The following is a 20,948-nucleotide window of genomic DNA, read 5'->3' on the forward strand; positions in this document are numbered from 1 at the left end:
AGGACCTGCCTGTGGCTCCCGGAGGCAGGGGATTCTGTGGGCAGAGATGCTGTGTGGTTTGGATTGGCGGTGGGGTGGAGGACGGAGCCCTGGCGCAGGAGCTGCTGGTGAGGGAAAGATAAACATCCTCCGCCGGCTCGGAACCCGCTGGTGCCTCCTCAGGGGAGATGCGGTAGCACTGGTTAGTTAATACGTGGGCAGCGGCCCGGCCCCCTGGCTCTGCTGTCACCCTATCATTTTAGAGGTGGAGGTGGGGGCCGCCGTGGGCTCTGCTCTGGAGGTCACTTCACTGGGGCATGGCTCTGGCACTGAGTGGCTGAATGGAGGAGGGTCTCCTGCCACCCTCTTCAGTAGCTATCCTAGCAGGGGGAGGGGCCCAGCCTCCAGAACAGAAGGTGAAAGGCTAGCAGGCCATGTGGAGGTTGTTTATCAGCCAGGAGGAGCCCTGGTCTGAGAAGAGAAGCAGTGAAGGGTTCGTGAAGCAGCTGGCAATTCCTGAGCTGGAGCAGGGGAGAACAGACAGTCGCCACCCCCACTCCCACCCCCACCCCCACACATCCTTCTCTGTTTCCTGCCTGCCCTTCTCCAAATACTCAGAGGTTTCTGCAGTGGTCTTTTTTTTTTTTTTCTTACCAAATCCTTTGCCCTACCCCATTCCAAAAGTCACAGATAAGGATTTAATGTGCTGCTGAAAATAAGTGTAAAAATTCATCAGGCATCTCTGATTTGTGCCAGGGATGAAGACGTTTCCAGGTGTGTGATTTTATCGGCCTCTCCAAGTCCCACGGAGCGGGGACTGGCTGGCAAGGAGCAGAGCCGACAGTTGCAGAGTGGGCCCCTGGTCACACCCTGATCCCCCTGTTTGACACCTCCACCCTGGCCTGACAGCATGTGGCCCTTGTCCCTTGTCCGTTAGGCAGGGAGTAATGCTCCTGGTTGGGCACCAGTTTGGAGCACTTTAGTCTCTGACTCTTCTCAACCACTGTGGCCCACAGGAGTTAAAAACAAGACAGAATCTGCAAGGTAAGGCAGTTTCTTCTAAGCATCTACTCTGCTGGGCACTGGGGCTACAAACAGAACAAATCCCTGCTCTGTACTCTGCAGGGGTGAGTAACTGGGGGGAAGGGGCCCTGTGAGAAAGCTGCTGCAGAGAAAGGACACAGCGTCCGCTTCAGAGAGGAGTGAAGGTGTCCCTGGGACACAGAGGAGGACGGCTGGTTACTGAGTGCTTAGCGTGTGCTGGGCCTGACCTGCACAGCAGCCCCGGAGACGGATGCCTTTTGAATCTCCGCATTAGAGATGTGGAAACTGGGGAAGAGGAAGATCTGCCCCCCAGGCTGCTCGGCAGGTGGCCTCTAGAGCTGCACACCACTCCTGGCCGGCTGGTTGTAGATACCACCACTCACACACCCACGTCACTGTACCCTGTGCTGCTGGTTGCTCTTTCTGGTAGTGCCTGGGGACATTTCCTGGAATAGGCAGTTGGGAAACTTGGGACCTAGGAACTTTTGCACCACAGTGGGTGGCGTCCCAGCCGACTGCCTGGACTCAGGTCAGAGTTTGCAGGCCCAGGGGAAAAAAAGCACTTCCTGAATGACTAAGGACTTCTGGTGGTTGCCTGCAGGTATAGAGGAACCGCTCTTTCTCTGCTTGGCTCTGAGGCTACTAGCTGGCATTTCCCCTCTCCTGTGGGGAGCAGGGTGCGAGGAGCCCAGACCCATCTGTCAGTGATTAATCAGATTGGGGGGGGGGGGGAGCCACAGGGGGCAGCCTCCACCTTGGGTGGTGTCTCCTGTATATTCGCCCAGCCCAGCTCCAGCGCCACACCCTGAAAAAAAGTCTAGAGCCACTGCAGGCCAGCCCTCCCCCAGCCTGTGGGAAGTTCTCATGAGAAAAGGGATGGGGCCAGACAATGGGCTTCCTGTCTGACTGCTGGGAAGGTCTGTCTCATAGGAGAGGAAGGTTGCAAGTAGCATGAGAAACCATCTCATGTCCCTCTCCCTGCAGCCTGTTGTAGACTTTTGACTGAGTGGGGGCTCAGGAAGGCAGAAGGCCCGAGAGCGCCACGGATGGAAGCAGCCCTGGTATCTCTTAGGGAGTTGAACCCTGCCTGTGTTCCTGCTCCTGCCTAATCTGCCGGGACTAAGGAGCTTCTGCAGGGACAGGATGTTTCTCCTCACCCTGTGCTAAAATCAGATCCACAATGGCTGCAGGTCTTTTACAAATAAACCTTGGAGGTGGTGAGGCCAGCCATCTAACCCACATTGCCTTGTTTTCTCGAAAGGTACAAAGACAGAGACCTCCCATCCACTGTTTAGCTCCCTAAATGCCCCCAGCAGCCAGGGGTAGGCTAGGGCAAAGCCAGGAGCTGGGAGCTCAGTCCAGGTCTCCCACATGGGTGGCGTAAGCTTGAAACTAGAATCGGAGCAGAACCTGGCCTCAAACCCAGGCACTAGAATATGGGATGCCCTGTGTCTCAGCAGCAGCTTAACCTGCTGTGCCAAACACCTCCCTCCCCTTTTACCTTTTTAACGTGACTACCAGAACATTTAAACGTACATCTGTGTGCACGTGAAGATACTGTTGGATAGCTCTGTGCAAGGTTTGTGATTTCCATGTGTTTGTTTCTCTTGCTCTCTGGTTGTCAGAAGGGTAAGATCGTCTCTGCCTGAAAGGGACACCCCAGGCTGGTAGAGAAACAGGCACGTGAACAGCTTGTGTCATACGTGACCCTGCTTCACTGATCACCTTGGAGTTGGCTGTGTAACGTGTGTTCTCTAGGTTGGAACCTTTGTGGCCCTCCTAGGCACTTGTTTGGAGAGGGCCGACTCTGACTGATAGAATTACAACCTAACAAGGACATTTACGGCCTTGCCTAGGGTGCTCAGATCGCAACTGCAGCTGGTGAGTTGGGTTTGGGGGACCCTGTTTCTTCTCCCCCTGCATTCCCAGGAAAGCTCTCTGGCCACCCTGCCTTTCAACATTTTCATTAAGCACCTGTTTCTGTGTGCCCTGTTGTGTCCTAATTGCTACTGCACCAATATTTTAGTCTAAAGCTGTTCCAAACCTGGAGTGAACTCCTGACCCAGTTTCTGAAGCCCTCAGTTACCCTGCTCAGCAGTGTAGTATTTTCTTGGTAATTGCCCATCAACCAGAAAGCCTTCTTGATGAGTCTTTTTAGAATGTAATGGGATTATATGTATTTATTATTTATTTGAGAGACAGAATGAGGCAGATAGAAAGAGAGCTCCTATCTGCTGATTCACCCTCCAGATGCCCACCACTGCAGGGCCAGGCCAAAGCCGGGAGCAGGAACTCAATCCAAGTCTCCCATGTGGGTAGTGGGAACCCAGCTATTTGAGCCCTCCCTGCTGCCTCTTGGATCTGCCTTAGCAGGAGGCTGGAGTCAGGAGCTGGAGCCAAGTATGGAACCCAGGTTCTCTGCTATGGGCTGTGGTGTCCTTGACTAAACACCTGCCCCACAGAATGCACTGGTATTTTATTTAATTTGCCTCTCCTACTCCCTTCTGATACCTTTGAGGCTCGGGCAGTTGGTGCTGGTCCTCATACTGTCTACTTCCCACACCTTGTTTTGAAGGGGCTCAGGTATTGGTTCTGGTTTTTTTGTTTTTTGTTTTTTTGTTTTTTAAGATTTTATTTATTTGAAAGGCAGAGTCACAGAAAGAGAAAGAGAGGTCTTCTATCCACTGATTCACTCCCCAGATGGCCACAACAGCTGGAACTGTGCCAATCTGAAGCCAGGAGCTTGGAGCTTCCTCCGAGTCTCCCACGCAGGTGCAGGGGCCCAAGGACTTGGGCCATCTTCCACTGCTTTCCCAGGCCACAGCAGAGAGCTGTATCGAAAGTGGAGCAGCTGGGGCTCAAACCGGCAGCCACATGGGATGCCAGGTTGCAGTCAGCCGCTTTGCCACAAGGCCGGCCCCTTGGTTTTGTTTGTTACACTGAATGGTTTCACACCCACACCCAGCTGCCTTTCCTGGAGCTTGTTTTATCTTGATTGTTGAAGTGTTGTAAGGGTGTTGTGTTTGGTTTGCCTCTTCCTCCTGAAAGACTGGTCCCCAAAACAACAAAAGCAGAACTCACTGAGAGTTCTTGTTGGTTTCTGGAGGGTGTTGAGCTGGGGTGACCCTGAAGTGCAAGCTGCTGCCAGCTCCTTCTGCTTCTGCGCCATCTGCATCCTCTGCAGCTGTGTGCATAGCCTTCCCGGAGTGCCTGCTGTGAGCCAGGCCCTCTGCTGGCCCCTGAAGAATTCACTTGCCATCTCCTGAGCACACTGGATCCCCAAGCGGCTATGGGAGACAGTGAAGCACAGACAGGAAGCTAAGTAGAATTGATTAAATTGTGTTCTGCCTGACCTTCCTCTCATTTTCAAATTATGTAGCACTGCTTGATCAGATGAGTCCAGTGTCTTCCCAGGCTAAGAGCAGAGCCTGGAATTCCTCCGTGAGCCTGGAGCTGCCAGAGAACCCCAGGCTCACGTCAGCCTCTGGCCGGTAACAGTGGCTTCCAGAAGCCACCAGGTGATTTGCTGGCTGTGTGGGTGCTGATATTCTTCCCTTTCCTGTTAACCCCAGAACTCCTTTGGGCCAGGACTCTTCCACTGTGGTCTTTGGATAAGAGATTTTGTTTTGTTTTTGTGCTCCTGGGATCTTAAAATGACCTTGTTTGTTCCTACCTCATGCTTATTTTAAAAAAATTTTTGTCCTTTCTTTCTTTATTTGAAAGGCAGTTACAGAAAGAGAGAGAAAGAGATCTTTCATCTGCTGGTTCACTCTCCAGATGGCTACAGTGGCCAGCATTGGGCCAGGCTGAAGCTGGGAACTCTGTCCAAGTCTCCCACATGGATGCAGAGGCCCAAGCACTTACTTGGGCCATCTTCCACTGCTTTCCCAGGTGGCATTGGCAGGGAGCTGGATCAGAAGTGGCGCAGCCAGGATTCAAACTGGCGCTCCGAGGCAGCAGCTTAACCTGCGGCACCACCACACCGGCCCCCATGTCTTCCTCTAAGGCACCCTTGTTTTCCTTCCATGAACCCGTAGCTGCGTCTCATGTTGTCGAGCTAACATACCTGCTTACTTCCTTTGTGTGACCTTTATAGATGGCAGAACTTTTGTGCTGAGTTTGTTTAACTCCGCAGGGTTGCTGTCCTCTTGAAGTCCCTCTAAGAGGTCTTCCCAGCGGGACCCACGTCTGTGGATTGGGCACTTCTGGCTCCGAGTATAAGCGATGCTTCTGCAGTCAGGGCCCTCTGTCAGGTGGTTCCCGGCTCTGCGCGACTTAGTATTTTAGGACGGAGTCTGCCGTTCAACCCAGCTAAACCGTGCTGCTGGCATCTCCGGACCCACCTGCACTTCCCCACTGCAGTGTGCTGGCTTCAGCTCCACCTCCCTTCCTGCTGAAAGGCAGCCCTGTGTGGAGTGCCACTTCCTCCGGGAGAGCCCGTCCACGCTCCCCCACAAGATGTGATCTCTCCTGGGAGAGCTTCCTCCGCTGGCCTGGATCCAGAGTCAGTCTGAGCGGAGAGTTACCTGTGAGAGAACACAGGAGAAACCCCTGCGTCGCCTTTGGAGAGGGGAACCGGATGGCCGGGGACAGGAGAGGGGCTGTGCACCCTTATTTTTTTAATTTTACACTGTATTATCTCCCAAAGCTTTTTCCTATTAAAGTACTGTTTAAATAAAAACCCAATTTATAAAATGTTAAAGAAAATATTGGAGCATAACTTTATAACCTCAGAGTAGGGGAAGTGGCCTTAAATCCCAAGTCCAGAAGCCACAAAAAAATTTTTTTTAAGATTTTTTAATTTATTTGACAGGTAGGGTTACAGACAGTGAGAGGGAGAGACAGAGAGAAAGGTCTTCCATCTGTTGGTTCACTCCCCAACTGGCCGCAACGGCCGGAGTTGCGCCGATCCGAAGCCAGGAGCCAGGTGTTTCTTCCTGGTCTCCCATGAGGGTGCAGGGGCCCAAGGAGTTGGGCCATCTTCCACTGCTTTCCCAGGCCATAGCAGAGAGCTGGATAGGAAGTGGAGCAGCTGGGACCAGAACCAGAGTCCATATGGGATGTCGGCTCCGCAGACGGAGGATTAACCCACTGCACCACAGCGCCAGCCCCACCAAAAATTAATATATATATATATATATATATATATGTGGGCACTTAAAAAAGTCATGGAAAATGGCATTAAAAGATGTTTATTTTGATGCAAAAATCCTTGTAATACATGCATATGCGGGATCTTCAGCAAGAGACTGGCACCATTGTTGAGACATAGTAGGCTAAGCCATCACTTTCAACACCAGCATCCCATTTGAGTGTGGGTTCAAGTCCCAGCTGCTCCATTTCTCTCTCTCTCTCTCTCTTTCTTTCTTTCTTTTTTTTTTTTTATTTTTTTTAGATTTATTTATTTGTTTGAAAGGTGGAGTTACAGAAAGGCAGAAAAAGAGGTCTTCCATCTGCTGGTTCACTCTCCAAATGGCTGCAGTGGCTGGAGCTTGGCACATCTGAAACCAGGAGCCAGGAGCTTCTTTGGGGTCTCCCATGTGGTGGGGGAGGGGTGGGGGAGGGGACCCAAGGATGTGGGCCATCTTCTATTGCTTTCTCAAGCGTAAAAGAGAGCTGGATGGAAAGTGGAGCAGCCGGGTCTCAAACCGGTGCCATATGGGATGCCAGCACTGCAGATGGTGGCTTTACCTGATACACCATAGCATCAGCCCTAACTGCTCCATTTCTGGTCCAGTTCCCTGCTAATGCCCCTGGGAAAGCAGCATAAGATGCTACAAGTGCTTGGGCCACTGCTGTCTATGTGTAAGACCTAGATGGAGTTCCAGGATCTTGGCTTCAGCCTGGCTGTTGCTGCCATTTGGGGAATGAACCAAGCAGCTGGACAATGGATCTCATCCTCTCCTCCCCTCCTCTCTCCTCTCCTCCTCCCTGTAACTCTACTTTTCAAATAAATAAATATATATATTTTTTAAAAGTCTTAAAAAGCTTATTATGTAAAACACTGTGCATGGATTTGAAATTATGTTTGCACCTAAATAAACTTCTCCCTTAATTCCATTTTCTACAAACTTTTTGAAATACTCTGTATTTCAAAAATAAAGTGTGCAGTTTTTTGGTCATATTCCTATTGGGCTGCAAGTACTGATGTGCTGCTCTTTTATATCTTTTTCCAGAGCATAGCACAATGCCCTTTATACAGTAATCAATAAATATTAGCTGAATTGAAATTCAGTCTAATTCCAGCTCACTTCCTTTTTTTTAAAAAAAATGTATTTATTTATTTGAAAATCAGAATCACAGGGAGGGAAAGAGATCTTCCATCTACTGGTTCACTCCCCAAATGGCCAAGGCTGGGCCAGACTGAAGCCAGGAGCCAGAAAATTTCATCCAGGTCTCCCACATGGGTGCAGGGGTCCAAGCACTTGGGCCATCCTTCGCTGCCTTCCCAGGCACATTAGCAGGGAGCTGGATTGGAAGTAGAGCAGCTGGGAGGAACCCTATGGGATGCTGGCACACACAGACAGCAGCTTATGCTACCGTGCCAGCCCTTCTTTTTAAACCTTGCTTTTTTTCCCACCTGGGGCCTTCCATGGTCCTACTCAGACTCTGGAGATGTGGTTTTTATGGGCAAAAATCCCCAGCACCTTGGACCTACTCGAAAGTCCTTTTAGAAGCCGCCTTGGGGCCATGCAGCATACTGAGAGGATGAACTGGTTAGACAGGGCCCAAAGAGGGCCAGGGGGTGAGGGAGGAAGACGTGTGGTGGGCCCACTGCCCTGGACAAGGGAGCAGGGTGCACAGGCCTCTCCGAGCTACTCAGCAGCAGAGGGAGTGCCAGCGCCTGCTGCCCTCCGGGTTAAGACCGTGGGCCAGGTTGAGGGCAGCAGGGGGCAGCGGGCTCATCTGGGCTGTCTCCTAGTTTCAGAGAGGGGGCTGGACTTCTCTCTGGGATCCCTAAGGCAACTATGCCAGCTTTGTTTTGTTACCAGCTCCTGGGTCTCTATCCCAAGGCATAAGCAGCTTGAGGGCTGGCCTACACCAATAGCTACTCCAATAGCTGTTGGAGGCTGGAGGGAAGTGATGTAGGCCAGAAAGTCTGAGAGGACACAGCTACGTGGAGGGCGGTCGGAGGCCCGGGAAGGGGAAGCAATCTTATCATGTGCTGGCAGGCGCTGCCCTGTGACTCCCAGTCTCTCCAGGACATGAGAGACAGAATGACCTTGAGATACTTCCAGCGAGGGAAGGGTATTTGTCAGCAAAACTGAATTTCCCTTGGAAAAACTTCTGATCTTCCTTGTGTCCGGAAGACTTTTGGATAATTGAAGTTCGTGGGTGCCTGGTCATCCTGCCTTCTCCCCCACTCCACCTTACAGACAGCAATCCCCTAGTGCCTCCACTGTGCCCTTGCTGTGCTGGGGCTGGGCAGACCCAGCCACCCACTGCTGGGGGCTTCAGTTCTGCAGTGTTTTCCAGGGTGGAATCAGAGGCCTTGCGACTCCTCTGACTTAATCATTACTGCGGCTGATCTGGACCAGGCTCCCGGTGCCACTTGCCGTCTCCCTAATTGACCAGTTTGAAGGGGAAGGGACCCTGTCACGGGTACCCCTTCACAGCTGCTCAGCTCCTGGGGTAGCAGCAGTATGTGCTGGGAGAGAGAGCACAGGGTTAGAATCAGAAGGCTTGACTCTGACCCGAAGTGCACTGCTTACCTGCCCTAAAGCTGGGCCAACAGTCAGTGCACTTTCCGAAGCTACTGGGTCCTCATCTCCAGAGGGGAGTAGTGATTACTGCTTCCCAGGGCTGCTGAGGAATCACAGTGTGACAGTCCACAGTCCTCCCTGAACAGGAGATGTGGGCCGACGGAGACAGGTGGTATCAGAGAAGGAGCGCTGCAGGGTGCTGGGACAGCTACCCGGGGAGTCATCGGAGGGACACTCTGAGGCTGAGGGCTCCTGGAGCCCTTTCTGGCCCTGGTACGGAAACCAAGGTGAACACTCCTCCTGGCAGGCTAGCGGCGCCTGTCTCCTTTCGTCTGATTCATGGTGTGCGGCAGGTTTTAAGGCAAGCACATTGGTCTCGGTCGCTATGGGATCCAGACTGTATCAGAGTGTGTGTTCAGCTCTGGGTGCAGCTCTCTGCAGGCGGGTGGGGAGTGTTGCAGGCAGTAGGGTTACCCCTGTCAGCAGCCTCCTGTTCCACAGCTTTTCTGGGGGGCTCAGCGCCTGGAGAGCTCACCAGGTACCACTCTCTGTGTCCCCCTCTGTCTTCGCAGTGTGCCCCCTGCCCCCGCAGCCAGAGAATGGAGGCTACATCTGCCACCCCCGGCCCTGCAGAGAGCCCCTGACAGCCGGCAGCGTCATTGAGTACCAGTGTGCCGAGGGCTACATGCTGAAGGGCGATTACAAGTACCTGACGTGCAAGAACGGCGAGTGGAAGCCGGCCATGGATATCAGCTGCCGTCTCAACGAGGGTCAGTGTGGCGGAGGAGGAGGGGTGCTGGGGTGCCGGTCTCTTTAACCCCTGGGGCATGGCGTGTGCTCGCCACCCTGTCCCCATCCGGGTGCTGTGTAGCCCTGCCTGTATCCTGCATCCTGCAGTCCCCCTAACTTTTGTTTCCTTGGAAGACGGGGTGGGGGTGGGAGACACAGGACAGGATGAATGCTGGTGCTTGTCCTACTGTGTTGGGTGGGTGGGGCTCCATGGCTTTGTGAGGCCTCTGCCCTGCTCTGTAAAGCCCCTTTGATGTTCAAGGTCTCTGGTTTGCATCGCCAAGTGCTGGTGACCCTTGACCGTGTTCTGCTAGCACATTGAACACAATGCTAACACCTTGTCTGGTGCCTCCTTCGTTTTGTTTTTCCTTGAATGGAAACGGGACTGTTTTGTTATGGAGCCACAGCCCAGCTGGACAAGAGCCCTCTCTTCCTCCTGCCTCCACCGGCAGGCAGTCCAGCTGCCTTCGGAAAAGTGTGTGTCATGTGCTCTTCTTTGTGCACCACCACCCCCCCCCCCCGCCCCTGCCCCATGACTCTGAGACCAGAATGTGTTTAACCCATGACACCCCAGAGAAGGGCAGTGACCAAGCCAAGGTTTCCAGCTGAAGCTGTGCCACCTGAGGACACGGCCATGTTGCAGCCCAGGCCTAATAACCTGGCCTGCCCCCCTGGGGGGTTGGCGTACAGAGCACCTCAGGGGGAGGAGTGATGTGCCCATTCGACTGATGGTTCTCAGCCTGCCACTGAGGATGGGCTAGTGTGGTTTACAGGGGAGGCTGTCCAGGCTTACTATGATCAGAGGGACCTCACAGGCCCAAAGTGAAGGGAATTTTCTGTTCAGGAAACGGGATAGGGGACGAACTCCTTCAACTCCTTGAGTGCACTTGGCTGCTCCGTGCTGTTCCTCCTGAGGTGGCCCAGTGGCCTGTCTCTGGGTGATGGGTCAGCTTTGGGACCTCAGGTACGGGAGCCTTCTGACAATGGCTTTTTCCACAGACAAAGACACCCACACGTCGCTTGGGGTCCCCACGCTGTCCATAGTGGCTTCCACTGCCAGCTCCGTGGCTCTCATTCTCCTCCTCGTGGTGCTGTTCGTGCTGGTGCAGCCGAAGCTGAAGTCCTTTCATCACAGCAGGTGAGCCTGGTGCCAGTGCCGCCGTGGGGCAGCCTGTGACTGGCCACGCTCGCCAGCCTCTGTGTGTCCGGGAAAGGATCGAGCCTGCCATTTGGTGCTTTGCCTGCGTTACTTTATCCCCACAGGAACGTTCCAGATGAGGAGACTGTGTCTCAGAGTGATTAAGCCGCTCACTCAAGATGGCACCCGGCCGAGGTGATGGCAGAGCGGGATCTGAATCCAGATCTGTTCAGCTCCAAGGCCACGACCTTGCCCGCACATCAGTGTTTTTCTAAGTGTGGCTCCAGCAGCGGCAGCGTCTCCTGGGACTTGTTAGGAGTGTGTGTTTGCAGGCCTTACTGCAGACACTGGAGCGAGACTTGGGCCTTCCCGGGCCCCCGGTGTGATTTGGGAAGCCTCTCCTGGTGACAGATGCACGTGTGCTCCAGCGTGCTCCTGTTCTGGTTCCCAGTCCCGGCCGCACGTGGAGAGGGACATTCCGATTGTAGGAGCTGAAAACACATAGCAGCAGGGTGTTGGCACCCAGACATTCTGGTAGATTTGGTTTGGAGTGGGACCCTGGTGTTTGCATTTTACACAAGCTTCTTGTGTGGCTCTGACATGCGCTGAGGGTAGAGAATGTGTGCCCTGCATCGAAGGAGAAACAGGGAGTAGCTTTTCTTGTCTAGCTTTGACACTTCCCTTTCTGCTTTAGCCACAAATCATCCCACACGGGGGTGGGCGAGGCCGGATGGAGTGGCCCTCCAGTGCACCCCTGCTGGTGGACTGTTCTCCCAGGCTGTCACGGCTCCCGTGGTTGACTGGCCACCCCCACAGTTCCCTGGTTCTTTGTGGGCAGTCCCGGCTTCCCATCCACCCCCAGCCCTGCCGCAGCTCCTGTCCTCACTCAGTAAAATGCTGCTGGCTGGAGTTTGCAGCCCAGGCCCAGGCTGCCTTGAAGGTCTGCAGCTCTGTGTGATTTCTCTTCCTTCCTGTTGTTTTGTTCTGCTTTGGGGGAGGGAGTAGCTGTCATTTTTAAAGGTTGTTAATAGAATACAGAGGGTTTGAAAGAATCACCTATTTCCACATAAAGTCAAAGTGATCTAACCTGCATTTCCTCTGTATTAGGGAGGTCTTTTTTCTTGCTTACTTAACTAGTAAGTCTGATCATAGTAACTGGTTGAATATTTTTTGAGTAGAAGGAGGATTTGGTTTCTTTATAGACCCCATTTATGTGTGACTTCTTAAACAAACAGAACTTATTTTGAGTAACAAAATATGTGTCTACACACTGCTGCCTGTACCACACTGTCATCAGAGTTTGCGCTCCTTCAAAACGCTCAGTGCACTGTGACAGGTGCCACCCCTCTCCTCCCAGTGGGCACAGTGTTGGAGTTTGGAAGTACAGATTTCATCTCCCAGATACAAGTGAGGAGTTGAGAGTGACTAACAGGGGTCGGCCACCAGGTGTGGGCGCCTCCCAGTGCGAGGAGCTGAAAGGACACGACCTCCCCTCCGTGATGTTCTTGGCAGCACTTGACCTGAGTCCGATCCTGAGGAAACAAACAGACCCAGATTGTGGGCGTTCTGTGAGACAGCTGGCCTAGACCCTTCCCAAAGAAATGCCAGCGTCTTGAATGGAAAACTCGTGCACTGTTGTAGATAAAAGGAGTGAAGGAGCTAGGACCGCACAATGGAATGCACGGTCCTTAACTATGAAAACGGACTGCCTCTGAAATAGACAGACTCTCAGGCAGTCTGGAAAAGTTGTATGACCGTATTCTACTAATGTCACATTTGCGGTGTGATAATGTTGAACAAGCTAAGCATCCCTAGTCAGAAAATGCAGAATCCAAAATTCCACTGTGGGCTGACATGATGCCACCAGTGGAAAACTCCACTCTTGACCTCATATGACAGGTCACAGTCAAAACATAGGCACACTAAAAAATATTGAATGAAATTGACCTTCAGAATGTGGATATAAGGTATATTGGAAGCAAAGGAGTTTTGTGCTTACACTTGAGTCCCCAAGATGTCTCATTGTATATGTGCAAGGACTACAGAATCTGAAATCTGAAACACGCCTGGTCCCAAGCATTTTAGATAAGGGATATTCAGACTGTAGTTATGTAAGAGAGGAAGTGCTTAGGAGGTACACGCTAAATAATGTCTTCACTATGTTTTCCAGTAGGTCAAGCATGTGTGTAACAACAGTGATTGCAAAACAAGGCAGCTGCATGAATAAATCTCACAGTGTTGAGTAAAAGAAGCCAGGCACACAGACACAGGCTACTATGTATTCCGTAGATATAAATGTTTCAAATGCACAAAGCTAAACTCGAGTGTTTCAGGTAGTAGAACTTCCTAAAATAAAAATAAAAAGGAAAGGAGTGATTTCCATAGAAATCAGGAGAGTGGCTGGCTGTGATGTGATGAGGAAGCGGAATGGCTGAGAATGGGCGAGGGCAGGCGGCCGCGTTCTTGAGCCCGGTAGGAGTTGCACCACAGTACTACCTTTGGAATGGATCAGTGAGCGCTATGTAGATCTTGCTGTGTGTCCGTCCTGTGTTTGCGTTTCAATTCACTTGTACTTTTTAAAAGATGTGGGCAGGCAAGGCAAGCAGAGTGGCTAAGTCAGAACAAAATTCTTCCGATTTCTAGTCCAGTCCCCTGTTTCAAGACCATAATGCTTTCTCTCCCCCCACCCCCATGGCTTTAGGAAGATACAATTTCTAGAGCATCCAGTGTAGCCCCTTAAAGTGTACAAGGAAGCGGCTGCGGTTTATTCCCATATACGTGCTAGCATCGTTGTCTTGCTTTCTTGTCCAGCTGGGCCTGACGAGTGGCTTTATTTCCAGGTCTGCAGGTGCCTAGCTTTTGCACAGGACAGAGGTCCAAGCACCTGTGCACCCAGAGGTTAGAAGCAGTCTCTGGAAGCAGGTGGAACTGGATTCACATCCCAGCTCTGTCCTTCACCCGCTGTGGGACTGTAGGAAAGTTACCTAACTTGTGCGAGCCTTGTGCATTCCTGCTGAATCCCTGCCCAGCCAGCTCCGTCGAGGGTCCAGTGGGAGAAGATGTCTAAGGCATTGAGCGCTGTGCCCGGCTTGGAGTAAACGTGCACAAAAAGGAGGCTGTTGTTGGGTTACAGCATTTCTCTGACTTGTGTTTATTCTGATTCTCCCTCTTCCAACCCAGGCGTGACCAGGGCGTGTCTGGGGACCAGGTCTCCATCATGGTGGACGGAGTCCCAGTCGCATTGCCATCCTACGAGGAGGCCGTGTATGGCAGCTCTGGCCACTGTGTGCCGCCCGCCGACCCCAGAGTGCAGATCGTGCTGTCCGAAGGCTCTGGGCCCAGCGGGAGGGGCATGCCAAGAGAGCAACAGCTGCAGGACCAGGGTGCCTGCTCCTCCTCGGGCGGAGAGGACGAGGCCCCGGGCCAGTCCGGACTGTGCGAGGCCCGGGGCTCCCGGGGCTCAGAGACAGTGCTGGTGCACCAGGCAACCACCTCTTCCTGGGTGGCCGGCTCAGGGAACAGCCGACTGGCACACAAAGAAGCCGTGGATTCCGAAAACAGTGACATACAAAGCCTTTTATCCCTCACGTCGGAGGAGTACACAGACGGTAGGTGGCCTGTGCTGACCGTGAGTGGCGAGCTGCTCGGGGCCCTTAGTCTGTGAGGAAGGGCTGGGAGCCTCTCTACTTAGCCCGCAGAGCAGGATTTCCCCCTCAGAGTCCCAGGGAGGGCTTGGGATTCTGCACTGTGAAGTTGGATAGTTTGAGTCTCTGAGATTGTTCATGGCCCCAAGGCCGTACTGGATCAAAAGGTGGACAGCTGGGTGGAGGTGGGGTCTGTCCTGCTGCTCTGCTCTTTGTGCTCCCAAAAGGTAAGGGATAGCAAGGAGACCGTGGGGTCATAGATTCTTGCACCAGCTCAGTGAAACCTCACAGTGAGCCCAAGAAGCGTTAGTTAGCATGACCATTTTACAGACATGGAGACTGAGGCTCAGAGAGGGTGTCAGTTGCTCACTGGTAAATGGCTGAGCTGGTTTGAAAACAAATGGGTATTGCTCCAAAATGTGCATGCTTCATCCCACAATGCCACACTACCACACTACCTCCCTGGTCACACCAGCTCCTTTGTGGCAGACCAGCTGTCGAATACTGCCTACTGCCTTTTGCCTTAGCCGGAGCCTGGAGTTTACCTGTTGGCTGCAGTGTGCCCCTCTATACAGTATGTTTAGTGAAATCCTAGCATATCAGGATGCAGATTAAACTAGATGCACTCCTCTTCGTGGAAAGCCTTCCTGGAAGAGCCGGAGAGGAGACCACGCCTCCTGGGTACCCAGGCGCATTAGGAAACCTGAAAGAAGCACAGTTAGACATCCTTGAGTGCAGATCTCGCTTTAGAATTCTCTGGTGACCAGCAGCTTGCCCTCTGCTTGCTGAGCGGCTGGGGAGCTTCGCAAGGGGCCGTGTGGCAGTTGAGCCAGGTTTGGATGTGGAAGCCGCTGACACCCCAGACCGTCAGCCCCACATGCTGTGACACGCGTCTGAGTGCAAGCCACAGCCCTCCTCCCCCGGTTCCCGCCCCTCCTGCTTCTCCCTGCAGCCTTGCTTTGTTCCGTGTGTGGAACAGGCATCTCTGCAGTCCCGTTTTGTGCCTGGTGCTATTTAGGTTTCAGGGAAACCGGAAGCTTGCAGTCTGATGCTGAGGCAGGGAGCGTGGGTGAGTTGGGAAGATGGGGGCAGGGGCTGTCCTCAAGAACTCCCAGAATTCAGGATTGGAGGGTCATTGTTCCGAGGGGCTCAGAAAACATGGCACATGGTGACTAACGTGAGTGTTGCAGGCCGTGCCTGAGCTGTCCCCTAGGGAGTCAGGAGCATCCGGTGCCAGTCTGCTGCTGTGCGGAGACCGAAACCCAGAGCGGGGCTGTGATGTACCCAGAGGCACACAGCTGTGGATGGCTCTCCGGAGGAGCTGGCACTGAAGCAGGGCTCTGTAGCCAGGAAGGGCAGGATGAGGAAAGAACGGGAGGCGACTAGACCGGCAGAGCTAAGGCAAAAGCAGTGATCGCGCTGGGGCCCAGGGGTTTGAGAACTCAGCCGTGCGATCAGATCTCATCGTAGCTGGTGTCGGGAAAGATGAGCCAGAGGACCCAGGAAAGAGGCAGGCATTGTTTGGCCGCCTAGAGGTGTGTGAGGCCCATGTTTGATTGCTTTAACCTGGGTGTGTCCCCTGCTGCTGGATGAGTGGAGAGTCCCACAGAGAAATGCCTGAGCTGACCACTGGGCTTCCCTTCCCTGTCTCCCTGCAGATATTCCACTGTTGAAAGAAGCATGAGGGCTGCCACCGGCCCCTGTCCTCGCTCCGAGGGTCCGCCCTGCCCTTCTTCCCTGTCCTGTGGGTTTGAGCACCCGGTACCCTCCAGCCACCCTGCCCGGATACCTGAGCTGCCACCTGTATTTCTGTGTATCCCTGAGGGCCTGCAGCCACCTCACTGGAAACTCAAGGAAGATCACCGTCGGCCTGCTGCACAGCTGGAGGAACTGGCCCTTTGCCCGGCCCAGCCCGGCCATCTGTCAGGGACATATTTGAATGTGCTGGCTCGAACCCTCCCCCCCTCCCTCCCCGAGCCTGGGAGCCCCCTCCAGCCAGCTCTTGGGCGGCAGCCCCCAGGGCCCATGTGGACCCGAGTGCCGCTGTGTTTACTTGTGCCTTCCCCCCACCCTGTCCAGCCCCCTGTTGTGCAGGCTTGTGGCTCTCTGCAAGCCTTACTGACTGCCACCCGGAGGACCGGGCCTGGCTCTGCCACCCTGACAGGAGCAGATTCGAGTGAGAGCTCTCAAGTCCCAGGGGGCTCTCACTGGGGCAGGAGTGGGTCCCTGGGCTTGCCCTGGGTCAACACCCAGGGCACATTTCCTTGGTTGAGCCTGGAGGATTTGGAGAATCATGCCAAAGCTGTCCCAGCACCTGGCTGTCTAGCTGAGAGGTGCAGGCTCCTGGCCTTGTTGAGTGGAGAGATTCCAGAAGATCCTGAGGGAAGAAAGGAAGGTGGCCGATCATGATTGTCTTCCGAATATGCAAATTCTCACTTCCTGCTTCCAGCAGCAGCCTTCCTGGCCTCGGTTTTTCCATTTCCCTGCAATGTTAGGGGAAGTTGTGTGCTGCCTCCTGGGCTCCATCCCAGGCCACTCTGGCTTCCTTGTCGCCCGCTGGGCCTGGGGCGGGAGAATTGCTGAGTTGCCTTGGGGTGGCTGCCTGGTCACTGGCAGTCGGCAAGTTGCCCCTTCTGGGTTCGTGGTGACAGAGGAGAGGCACAGGCCAGGAGTCCGGTGGCTGCAGGCAGCTCCAGCCCAGTCCTGAGGGTCCTCACCACGGTCACGTGCCTTAGTAGCTGTGCCCAGGAAGTGGCCTGCTGCCTGCTGCTTTGCCTCCTGCTTTGCCTCCGTCTGCCCTTCCTTGCCACCTGTCCGCCTGTCCCAGCTGACAGGTGGCTCCTTGTCTCCCCCGACACCCTGGAGGTAGGGCAGGTGGGTACAGGGCCCTCGGAGGGGAGTCCTGGCGATGAGGGGCCTCTCGCTTTGCCCTCCGTTGAATGCTGACAGGCTGGGTGGGGGGGCCCTGCCCAGCGGCAGTCATCTTCAGAAGGTGGACGTGGCATTAAGGAATGTTTGCTTTTCCTTTTTCTAATCTCTGAAGCACTGGGCCTGGGACACTTGGCAGCTGCCCCTGTGCCGCCCCTCGCTCCTCCCCCAGGCCCGTCTGTATGGGATGGTAACAGTAATAAAGCCCAGTAGACTTACGCACCTGACCTAGAGTTCGCTCCTGGCCTGGGTGGGCTCCAGCATTAGAGGGACAGCCCCCTCCCAGCCCGCTGCTCTCCTGCCTCCATTCACACACAATGCACTTTACTTGCTGGTCATTCCCTGACCTCTCTCACCACCACTTGTTGTCTTCCTTCCTCTCAGGGTAAGGGCAGCACCTGCTGTGCCTGTGGCTACCCACGTGTCCCCCTACCCAGGAGCCCGAAGCTCCGGCTAGTGTGGTCAGACAGGGAAGATGCTGGAAGGGGGGAAGGCAGGAGCTCGAGCGGGGGGAGCCTGGCGGACCCAGCTGCCTTACCGCGCACAGACTCCCGCACCCGCAGTGGCGCCCTTGTCCTCCTGGAACCAGGGTGCAGGGGTGGCCACGTCCTGGTCTCACTGCTGAGCCCCAGCTTTTGTGTCCCACTCCTCTGGAACCCCAGTTCTGCTCCGGAATCCTTTCTGAGCGGCGGCTCACCCTTTTCTCCCTGATTCCTCTGGCATTTCCCTCTGAGAGGCTGCACTTCGTATTTTTGGGTTCGTTCAGCCGCTCGGTGACTGACTAGCTTGGTGCCTGCCTTCTCCGAAGCCGCCTTCCACCTCCTGCCATTGCCAGGGTTGCAAGCCCAGGCTCGCCTACCAGGCAGGAGAGAGAAGGAGGGCGGAGCATAGGGGTGCCCCCGCTGCCCTGTCCTCGCCCCCTCCCCCATCGCTGGCTTTGAGGAGAGCCCTGGGCCTGTGGGTGCAGGCGGGAAGACACAGGCTCCTGCTGGCATCGTGATGACCCTCCCACGGCTGCTTCTCTTTTCCCCCAAAGCAATCGTAACCATTGGCACGTGCTCTGCTCCTAGGGCTTCTGGGCCTTGTGGCTCACAGAGGGATTAGGGGCTCCACAGCTGCCTGAGGTGGGGCCTGGCTGGGCGACCAAGGCCGCGTTAGGTACAGCGCTTTTAGGAAGGGGGCCGCCTCAGGAGCCTGGAGCAGGTGGGAGAAACTGACCACAGCCCTGCCTTCCCGGGGAGTGGGGCAGAAGCCTGGGTAAACGGGCGGCGCCAAAGGACTTGCATTATAAAAAGGGTTTTGTTGTTTCTGTTTTTCTTTGCACACTTGCGCTGATTCAATATAGGTTTCCTGTCCTGGAGATGTGCAGTCGCATCCCTGAGACTTTCAAGGGCCAGAATCTGGTGAAAACCACTCAGTTTCCGGCCCTCCCAGGCCGTGGGTTAGCAGCCAGACCCTGTCTGTTGCCTCTCTGTGCTTCGCGTGCCGTGCTCCGTTTCGCTGGGCGTGCGCTGTGCTGTGGGCCGCGTCCTGGCCGCTTTGTGAGTGAGTTTGGTTTCTGAGGCATTTCAGTGTACATTTGACAAGCACTCCATTTGCAAACAGAACTTCAACAGATACTGCCTTCCCTGTCACCTTGCCCCCACCCCCACCCCCACCCCCCAGCTTTAAATTTGTGCGGAGAAGCCACTGGCGAGACAAAGGTGTATTCTTCCCGCTCCATCCCCGGTAGCGCAGGGTCGGGCAGCCCTCCGCCTGCTCCTGTCCGTCCCTGCCCCAGCTGAGTGCTCGGCCACTTGCTTCCCACAGGACAATGCGGCCTCTGTTTCCGGGAACATCCTCGCGTAGAGAATGGAATATGCTGCAAACATTTCTACACCCTCGCCCCCACCCCCGCCAGGGCAAAAAGGGCCTAGAGGGGAAGTGACGTGTGGACTCCACAGCTGGATTCCAGATGTGCTGGCCTAGGACCACGGCAAGGCCGGGAGCTCCTCTCGGTGGACCTGCTGGGTCTCCTCGCTCTCAGCACGGGGACAGGCAGTGGTGGGCCCCCAAGTAGGGGCTTGGGGAATATTTTGCTTGGCAGATGCGGTGGCCGGTTCCCCAGAGAGGGAAAGGTGGCAGGGCCAGCTTTTCTGGGAAAGGAGTCTAGTTTCCAGTAGGAGTCTGGCAGAATTTTGATTGAGCGGCCAAGCCAGCTGGAGGGGATGCAGGGTCAGAGCCCTCTGGTTGCTAAGCAGGGAGAGAGAGGCAGCTCCCGCACCTGCCCTGGCTTCTTACGGTTATCACACCACTGTGGCACCCTTCGCACAATGGTACTCTCCTAATGGTTTCAGACAACGCGCGCATAATTGACTCTGTGCAGGATGTCACTCAATCAGTTTGGGTTTGCTTTATTTTATTTTATATATATTTTTTGGTATCCTGTACATTGCAGTGGGTGTGAAGATAGTATTTTAATATTTGTACAAAGTTAATTTAATTTTAATTGTTCTATGTATATAACTGCATTTCTAAAATAATAATAATAAAAAAAAAAGTTCTTACGAAGGCAGTTGTGGGAGATGTGATCCTTGCAGAAATATCCTGGCCGAAACCGTAGATTGAAATGAGTGGATGTCAGTTGGTGCCCATGAAGGCACAGGGGTGGAGGAGGCGTGGGGGCATGTTTGGCACAGCGGTTAAGCCGCTGGTTGGGACGCCCCATCCCATATTGGAATGCCTGACTTTGGATCCAAGCTCTGCCCTGAATTCCAGCCTTCCGCTAAAGCACACTGCGGGAAGCGGCCGGTGATGGCTCAAGTACTTGGGTTGCTGCTGCCCACATAGAGTGCTCTGCATTCCAGGCGCCTGGTTTTAGCTCAGCCCAGAACCAGCCATTGTAGGTATCTCTCTGTGGAGAAGATGTGAGGAGAAGGTATTGTGTGATACAAAAGTCTATGGGAAAATGGGATCAATGTATTTTGTTGTAAAAAACTTTTTAAAAATATTTATTTATATGAAAGAATAACAGGGAGAGAGAGCTCTTTTATCTGCTGTTTTACTCTCCAGGTGGTTACAACAGCCAAGGCTGGTCCAAGCCTTTAAAGCCAGGAGCCTAGAATTCCATCTCCCATTTGGGTGGCAGAGGCCCAAGCACTTGGGCCAACACCTGCTACTTTCCCGAGCACATTAGCAGGAAGCTGGGTCAAAAGTGGAGCAGCTGGGACTTGAACCAGTGCTCCAGTGTGGGATACCGCCATTGCAGGTGGTGACATGACAGCTCCGCGATGCCAGCCCTAGTGCAAAAAAGTTTTAACTCCATGCGTACTTTTACCATAATACCCATTTTCTTTTTTTTTTTTTTTTTCTTTTTTTGACAGGCAGAGTGGACAGTGAGAGAGACAGAGAGAAAGGTCTTCCTTTGCCTTTGATTTACCCTCCAGGGGCCGCCGCAGCCCGCGCGCTGCGGCTGGCGCACCGCGCTGATCCGATGGCAGGAGCCAGGTACTTATCCTGGTCTCCCATGGGGTGCAGGGCCCAAGCACTTGGGCCATCCTCCACTGCACTCCCTGGCCACAGCAGAGAGCTGGCCTGGAAGAGGGGCAACCGGGACAGAATCCGGTGCCCCGACCAGGACTAGAACCTGGTGTGCCGGCGCCGCTAGGCGGAGGATTAGCCTAGTGAGCCACGGCGCCGGCCCATAATGCCCATTTGCATGAACTGTTTGCAGACCCCTCACAA

General features: G+C 54.1%; 1 protein-coding gene across 3 annotated transcripts in view; it reads left to right on the plus strand.

Moving 5' to 3' along the window:
• Positions 1-19,775, plus strand: part of SUSD6 (sushi domain containing 6) — a 98,294-nt gene extending 78,519 nt beyond the window's left edge. For all 3 annotated transcript variants that reach the window (XM_008248579.5, XM_008248578.5, XM_002721663.6), the window contains 4 exons: positions 9,299-9,496; positions 10,515-10,653; positions 13,834-14,261; positions 15,956-19,775. In XM_008248579.5, the coding sequence (XP_008246801.3) occupies positions 9,299-9,496; positions 10,515-10,653; positions 13,834-14,261; positions 15,956-15,981 (791 nt within the window). In that variant the 3' untranslated portion in view covers positions 15,982-19,775. The remainder of the gene's footprint in view (positions 1-9,298; positions 9,497-10,514; positions 10,654-13,833; positions 14,262-15,955) is intronic.
• The last annotated feature ends 1,173 nt before the right edge of the window (positions 19,776-20,948 follow it).

The sequence above is a fragment of the Oryctolagus cuniculus genome, chromosome 20 (assembly GCF_051225735.1).
Source record: "Oryctolagus cuniculus isolate XC-2025 breed Fujian yellow rabbit chromosome 20, ASM5122573v1, whole genome shotgun sequence".
In the NCBI taxonomy this organism is placed as follows: Eukaryota; Metazoa; Chordata; class Mammalia; order Lagomorpha; family Leporidae; genus Oryctolagus; species Oryctolagus cuniculus.